Raw genomic sequence first — 7,500 nt, forward strand, 5'->3', positions numbered from 1 at the left:
AGAACTCGGAGAAGGCCAGCTGCAGGTCCTTGATGTTGCGGTGTTTGCACCTCTCCTGCTGCGACAGCGTGAACACAGTCTTGCGCCGCCGCAGCCCCTGGGCGTGGCTCTCTCGCTGGGCGTCCAATGAGGACTGGAGCTCGTTCTGCAGTGTGGCAAAACGCCGCTGCGCCTCAGCTAGCTTCTCTACAGGAGAGAGAGAGGGAGGGAGGGAGAGAGGGAGGGAGGGAGGGAGGGGAGAGAGGGAGAGGGGGAGGGAGGGAGGGAGGGGAGAGAGGGAGGGAGAGGGGGAGGGAGGGAGGGGAGAGAGGGAGAGGGGAGGGAGGGGAGTGAGGGAGAGGGGGAGGGAGGGAGGGAGGGAGGGAGGGGAGAGAGGGGAGGGGGAGGGAGGGAGGGAGGGGAGAGAGGGAGGCAGAGGGGGAGGGAGGGAGGGAGGGGAGAGAGGGAAGGGAGGGGAGTGAGGGAGAGGGGGAGGGAGGGGAGAGGGGGAGGGAAGGAGAGAGGGAGAGGAGAGAGGGAGGGAGGGAGGGAGAGGAGAGAGGGAGGGAGGGAGAGGGGGAGGGAGGGAGAGGGGGAGGGAGGGAGGGAGGAAGAGAGAGAGGGAGAGGTAAACAGCGAAAACGTAAACGTCTTTTACATGTTATTATACATGGACAACAACAGGTGGCGCCAAATAGCTTGTTCCCCTCCTGACTGAAGCCAGCCAACGCTGCTCACGACTAACAACTAACGTTAGAGCACTATAGTCACTCACTAGTAACTCACTAAGCTCGTTCACTACAATGTATTTTCAAATGTGAACTATGGCAAGTTTATGTGTTGTTGTGCTGTGTTGTTGTTTATGTGTTGTTGTCGGGTACCTGAGTAGAATGTGTTGATTTTGGCCAGCTCCTTCTCACACGTCTGGAAGAACTTCTCCTCAAACTTAGCGTAATACCTCTTAACTGCATCTTCATCTGTGACTGAGAGAGAGAGAGATTGAGGAAGAGAGAGAGAGAAAGAGAGAGGGAGAGAGAGAGATATGGAGAGAGAGAAAGATTGAGGGAGAGAGAGAGAGAAAGAGGGAGGGAGAGAGGAAGAGAGAGAGAGAGAGAAAGAGATTGAGGGAGAGAGAGAGAGAGAGAGAGAGAGAGGGAGAGAGGACAAGCGAGAGAGAGGAAAAAGGAATGATGGTGAATAAAAGGTCAGAAGACAGGTAGAGTGTTCAGGCTGAGACTGTGAGACCTGAACATTATTCATATTTCAGGTAGAGTGTTCAGGCTGAGACACCGTGAGACCTGAACATTATTCATATTTCTGCAGCTCTTAATGTTTTAGGTGAGGTCAGATTTTTTCCATCACTCACACTTGGAATACCCTAGACAGACAGCAGGGGGCGCTGTAGGAGAGACAGCACGCACACACAAACACACGCGCACGCACACACAAACACACGCGCACGCACACACAAACACACGGGCACGCACACACACACACACACACACACACACACACAAACACAAACACACACAAACACAAACACAGTCAGAGGTGGTTGTGAATCACTGTCTGTCTAGAGGCTCTCTGAGTCAAAGCAAGCAGTCTAAAATTTCCGGAAGGTTCCCTGCATGACTCCTCCATACTGCTCCTCCTCTAGCGTACCGGACCTCCTACTGACTTCCCTGGCTCACACGCCTTCCTCCTAACTCCCCGGTGACCACAGAACTGTCCGCTCTCAAAACAAGGCTCTGTACACAGCAGCGCACAGCCGCCATCTTGTTTAGCCCATCCCATAGCATGTCCCGGCGGATGAGGACGGAGTGTATGGTCAGTCCCGTGTGACGGGGTCGGGCTGGTGGGAGCTGGTCAGTCCCGTGTGACGGGGTTGGGGGTCGGGCTGGTGGGAGCTGGTCAGTCCCGTGTGACGGGGTCGGGGGTCGGGCTGGTGGGAGCTGGTCAGTCCCGTGTGACGGGGTCGGGCTGGTGGGAGCTGGTCAGTCCCGTGTGACGGGGTCGGGCTGGTGGGAGCTGGTCAGTCCCGTGTGACGGGGTCGGGCTGGTGGGAGCTGGTCAGTCCCGTGTGACGGGGTCGGGCTGGTGGGAGCCTGGGCCCCTCCGGCTGGACGCATGGAGACCGTTAGAGACGGCTAATGCACGAGATGACCAGCAGGTTGGAGGGGCCGGAGGAGAACTAACCACCAGGACACAAGCCATGTAGACGGAGGAGTGGGGAGGAAGGGAGGAGGGAGGAGGGGAGGAGAGGGAGGAGAGGGAGGAGGGATGAGGGGAGGAGAGGACACGGTTACTGACGAGAGAGGGAGGGATGAGAGAGGGAGGAGGGATGAGAGAGGGAGGAGAGGGAAGGAGGGGAGACGGTTACTGCCCGGGAGACTGACGAGAGAGGGAGGGATGAGGAGGGAGGGATGAGAGAGGGAGGGATGAGAGGGAGGAGGGATGAGAGAGGGAGGGATGAGAGGGAGGAGGGATGAGAGAGGGAGGGATAAGAGGGAGGAGGGATGAGAGGGAGGATGAGAGAGGGAGGGATAAGAGGGAGGAGGGATGAGAGGAGGGAGGATGTGAGAGGGAGGGATAAGAGGGAGGGAGGATGAGAGAGGGAGGAATAAGAGGGAGGAGGGATGAGAGGGAGGATGAGAGAGGGAGGGATAAGAGGGAGGAGGGATGAGAGAGGGAGGAATAAGAGGGAGGAGGGATGAGAGGGAGGATGAGAGAGGGAGGGATAAGAGGGAGGAGGGATGAGAGAGGGAGGAATAAGAGGGAGGAGGGATGAGAGGGAGGATGAGAGAGGGAGGGATAAGAGGGAGGAGGGATGAGAAGAGGGAGGATGAGAGAGGGAGGGATAAGTGGGAGGGAGGATGAGAGAGGGAGGGATAAGAGGGAGGAGGGATGAGAAGAGGGAGGATGAGAGAGGGAGGATGAGAGAGGGAGGGATAAGAGGGAGGAGGGATGAGAGGGAGGATGAGAGAGGGATGGATAAGAGGGAGGAGGGATGAGGGACCGAATGATGGATGGTTGAACGGATGGCTATAATTGCCACGGAAACGCAGGCCTGTAGCCATGTGCTGGTTTAAAGGATGTCAGGAGGACGAGGACAAGGGAGGAGGAGGAGAGGAGGAGGAGGAGGGGAGAGGAGGAGGAGGAGAGGAGAGGAGAGGAGGAGGGAGGGGAGAGGAGGAGGGAGGGGAGAGGAGAGGAGAGGAGGAGGAGGGGAGAGGAGAGGAGGAGGAGGGGAGGAGGAGGAGAGGAGAGTAGAGGAGGAGGAGAAGAGGAGAGGAGGAGGGAGAGGAGAGGAGGAGGGCGAGGCGAGGAGGAGGGAGAGCAGAGTGGTGTCTGAGTGTAAAGGTCTCTATGGAGACGTGGTAAACAGTCCTCTGCTGTCCTGTCCTTGCAGCTGAGCAGAGCTTAGTAACCAGAGAGAGAGGAAACAGACCAGACTGATCTCATTCTAACAGAACTACCGCTGCATCTGGAGCCCAAGTGAAGCTCAAAGTGGCTCCCATGCTGTCTGGGGAGTCTCTGATAAGATATCCAACACGACAGTTGGACCGAGCTCGGCTGATGAACTCTTGACTCAGTCAGACGGAGAGGAGTCCAGGGATAAGGTGGTGGTTTCTACACTCTGGTTCTGTCTCTCATTCAAACCAGGCCTCCAAGATTCCAAATCTAAAGTGAAGCCCTATAGGACCGCGCCATCTTTGAAAAAAACGTATGACTAATACCTTTGACATGCGCAGTCAAAGGTATTAATGACGCGTTCTTGTAGTCCACAAACAGATTGCCTTCATGGCTCTCCCCGCTCTGAGTTAGCGATGAAAAGCGGCTTGCTTATTAATCGCCGGCGGGTTAGCCGCGAACTTCATGCCGCAGCGAGAGATCCCGTCTCTGGGTGGACAGCTGTTCAACTCGCCTGGGACCAGGTCCCCTGGAGCTATTTCGCCTGGCTGCACATCGCGCTGTTGAGAACAGAATAAATACCACCTACTAGCAAACAAAACATGTTCAGTCACAATTATACTGTTAAAACTAAGATGCCTGGATAAAAAAAAGAAGTTTTCCAACGGATATATTTGACGAAAGTAGATTAATAAGCAAGCCGCTTTTCATCGCTAACTCAGAACTGTTGTTTTTTTTTTACAGTAATTGAAATTGATGTCAGCTGTGAACTGTCTATAAGTAGCCTACTTCCCCTGCAGTAGGAAGTGTATGTCGAATTGAAGTTGTGTTAAATTGTATATGGTGAAGTGATAACCTGAACTAGTGGACTTTGTGAAGGGCAATGGAAAATAAATACAAGTTGGAACTTTTGAACTAAATCAAGGACTGGACATTCGCTCTTTCTAACAAGCCATGAACGCAATCTGTTCGTGGACTACAAGAACGCGTCATTGATACCTTTGACTGCGCATGTCAAAGGTATCAGTGATGCGTTTTTTTCAAAGATGGCACGGTCCTATAGGGCTTCACTCTTTCGAGCAGTCAGTGAATGGAGTGACCCTATCCAGTTCTATTAATACATCCATGATTCAAACCCATCTTGATTCCTTCAGCTCCGGAGGACTTGATGAGACCCAACTGGCTTCGACTGAGACGGTCACTAACGGGATGAGGGTCACTAACGGGATGAGGGTCACTAACGGGATGAGACTGAGGGAGTTTCTTCTGAGGGAGAGATGCAGTTCTTCTCACATCGGAGGATAACGCTTTGAACTTGTCAACCCCAAACCTTACCCCTAATTAATTAATTAGTAATGGATGACTAATTACTCAACTCCTGAACCCGACGCGTAGGTAGCCGTACGCACGTGTGAATGTGGTTTGGCGATTGATAAGTGCAGAAACCTTGCAACGACCTTTGTTCCAGTGAAAGTTGATTGGTGGTTGTGGTTGGTTGATTGGTGGTTTTGGCTGGTTGATGGTGTCTGGTGAGGCCGTTTGGGGGCGGAGGTGATGACAGACAGAGTCCTATAAAAGTCTTACCGCAGGTGATTCAATGCTAAACTGGTTCAGTCAAAGTGAGAGAGTAGCTAACGGCATAACTGGTTCAGGGACAGGGTGTGTGTGTGTTTGTGCGTGTGTGTGGGTGTGTGTGTGTGTGTGTGTGTGTGTGTGTGTGTGTGTGTGTGTGTGTGAGTGAGTGTGGAGCAGAGTGAACTGGGTCACCGCCGGTGTCGTGCCGGGTCTGCTACACCCGAAAAACCCGACAAAAACATTCTACCCAATCAATACACGGCACACTGACCAATCGGAGGGCAGCCTGGCCTTGGCGTCGGCCTATTCCGGGCAGTGCTGAGCAGGCGGCCCCCGCGTTTTCCTCCGTTCTCAGAGAAAAACGGGGGCGTGCGTATCCGCCTAACGTCACTGGCTGGCCGACCGCATCCCGCGACGGAGCCATTATTGGGGCGTGGCCTAACAAGCCGCATCCAGTTTGGCGTGGCGGACCGACAATGACGACGGGGGAGGTAATGACGGTGATTATGATGACGAGGATGATGATGGCGGTAATGATGGTGGAGACTGCGTGCTGTCTGTGTGTTAACCACCTGGTTTAAGGGCCTCGCCAGGCAGAGCGCCATCAGCGGGCTCTCACACCCGTCATTACCTCCTCCATGAGCCCACTCTGCTCCCCACTAGCCCCCGGCCTCCAGCCCGCCTTAGACAGGGAACAACCGCTACTTACACACAATTCTCTCTCTCTCTCTCACACACACGCACGCACACACACACAAACAGACATGCACACAAACACACACACACACACATGCACACACACAAACACACACACACACACACACACACACACCCACACCCTGCTAAACACACTTACCTTCGCAGCCCTGTACAGCACACACAAAGGTACACACACACACACACACACACACACACACACACACACACACACACACACACACACACACACACACACACACACACACACACACACACGTGTCAGAGGTCCAAAGTTCCTAGTGTGTTCAGTGAGGTTGCTGTCCAGCGATAGGAACAGGCCGGCAGCCTGCGATACGATAGGGCAGCTCCCCTCCAATCACAGATCAACTAAGGCAGCTCTGGTCCTATCAGAGACATCGCTGAGGTAGGGACTGCCCTACGACCTCCGCTAACACAGGACGCGTGTGTGTTTAACACACCATAGACAGGAGACAGGCCATAGATCTGAGAGGAGTGTGTGTCTAGTACTAATAGACATATGGTATATTTACATTTGCGCACACACACATTAAATTACATTACAGTCATTTAGCAGACGCTTTTATCCAAAGATACAATAATTACATTTAACGTAGGTAGTCAATGTGCTACTCCTCACCAGAGCTCACAATTGCGTCTCCTTTCTAAACGAGTGACTGAGAGCATAATCTAGCGCTAAAGCAAAAGTGCAAGAGTAGCGAAATATAAATACAATAAGTGGTTGAGAGGGAGCATCCCTGTGGTAGGGTGCTGCTGGTGGAGGTGAGGCTCGAACCTCGGCCCAACGATGGGCAGCGACTCACACACACGTGTATAAACACAGCGCACACACACACACACACACACACACACAGTACACACGCACAAATATACACATGCGTACTAACACCCACACACGCACACACATAGTGCACATATACAGTATATACACACACACACACACACACACACACACTCAGACAGACGCACAAGTCGGAGCGGCAGCCAGACAGAGGCAGGTAGAATGGTGAGGTGAAGGTATCAGACTGGATTAAAGCCCCCCTCTGTGGTGAGACCACAAGACACTCCCAAATCCGCGCCTCCACCCCTCCCTGGCTAAGCCCCGGGAAGGCCTGTCATCACCAGAGAGAGAGAGAGAGCAGGAGAGAAAGACGACATAAAGACATGAACTTAGCACTTTGTCTCTCTCTCTCTCTCTCTCACACACACTCGCCCCTCTCTCAACAGAAACTTCTGGTCTCCCTAGCTCAGTGGTTTTCAGTAGGGATGCACCGATTGCAAAATTCTGGGCCGATGCCGATGTTTAAAATAACAATCCAGCCGATGGCCGATGCCCGATGTTTATTTTATTTTGTGCCAGGGAAACAAAGAAATTAAGTGTTTGGTTCCAAAACGCCGATTTTTATTTCACTTTAATTTGAAAGCAAACTACACGTGCGTTTGCAGCGTTACGTCACGGATCTTCTCAGAATCTGCAGCTGGGTAGGTTACGTTCTGCAACAAAAAAAGACGTAATTGTTGCGACATAACATCGGCCACTACCATCGGTGAATGTCATTTTATTTGCCGATGGGCCTATGGCAGTCAACAAGGCCAACATCGGCTGATGTCGATGTTCGGCCGATGCATCAGTGCATCCCTAGTTTTCAGACTAGGGGTCGCGACCCCACGTGGGGTCTGATTTGAAAATGGCAAACCTACCTGAGATATGGTTTTGCATGCATAACTGAAAACCAGATTCGTTTTGGTCGGAGGTCGGTTATTTTGCGATTATATACAGGTACAGTAGACATGGTA

General features: G+C 52.9%; 1 protein-coding gene across 1 annotated transcript in view; it reads right to left on the reverse strand.

Moving 5' to 3' along the window:
* LOC311315695 (xenotropic and polytropic retrovirus receptor 1 homolog) overlaps positions 1-7,500 on the reverse strand; it is a 27,871-nt gene that overhangs the window by 9,735 nt on the left and 10,636 nt on the right. Inside the window, exons 3-4 of the mRNA XM_084446399.1 lie at positions 861-962; positions 6-186 (exon numbers count right to left, since the gene is read on the reverse strand). Of these exons, the coding sequence (XP_084302525.1) occupies positions 6-186; positions 861-962 (283 nt within the window). The remainder of the gene's footprint in view (positions 1-5; positions 187-860; positions 963-7,500) is intronic.

The sequence above is a fragment of the Borostomias antarcticus genome (genome assembly GCF_949987555.1).
Source record: "Borostomias antarcticus genome assembly, chromosome: 12".
NCBI classification, from domain to species: domain Eukaryota; kingdom Metazoa; phylum Chordata; class Actinopteri; order Stomiiformes; family Stomiidae; genus Borostomias; species Borostomias antarcticus.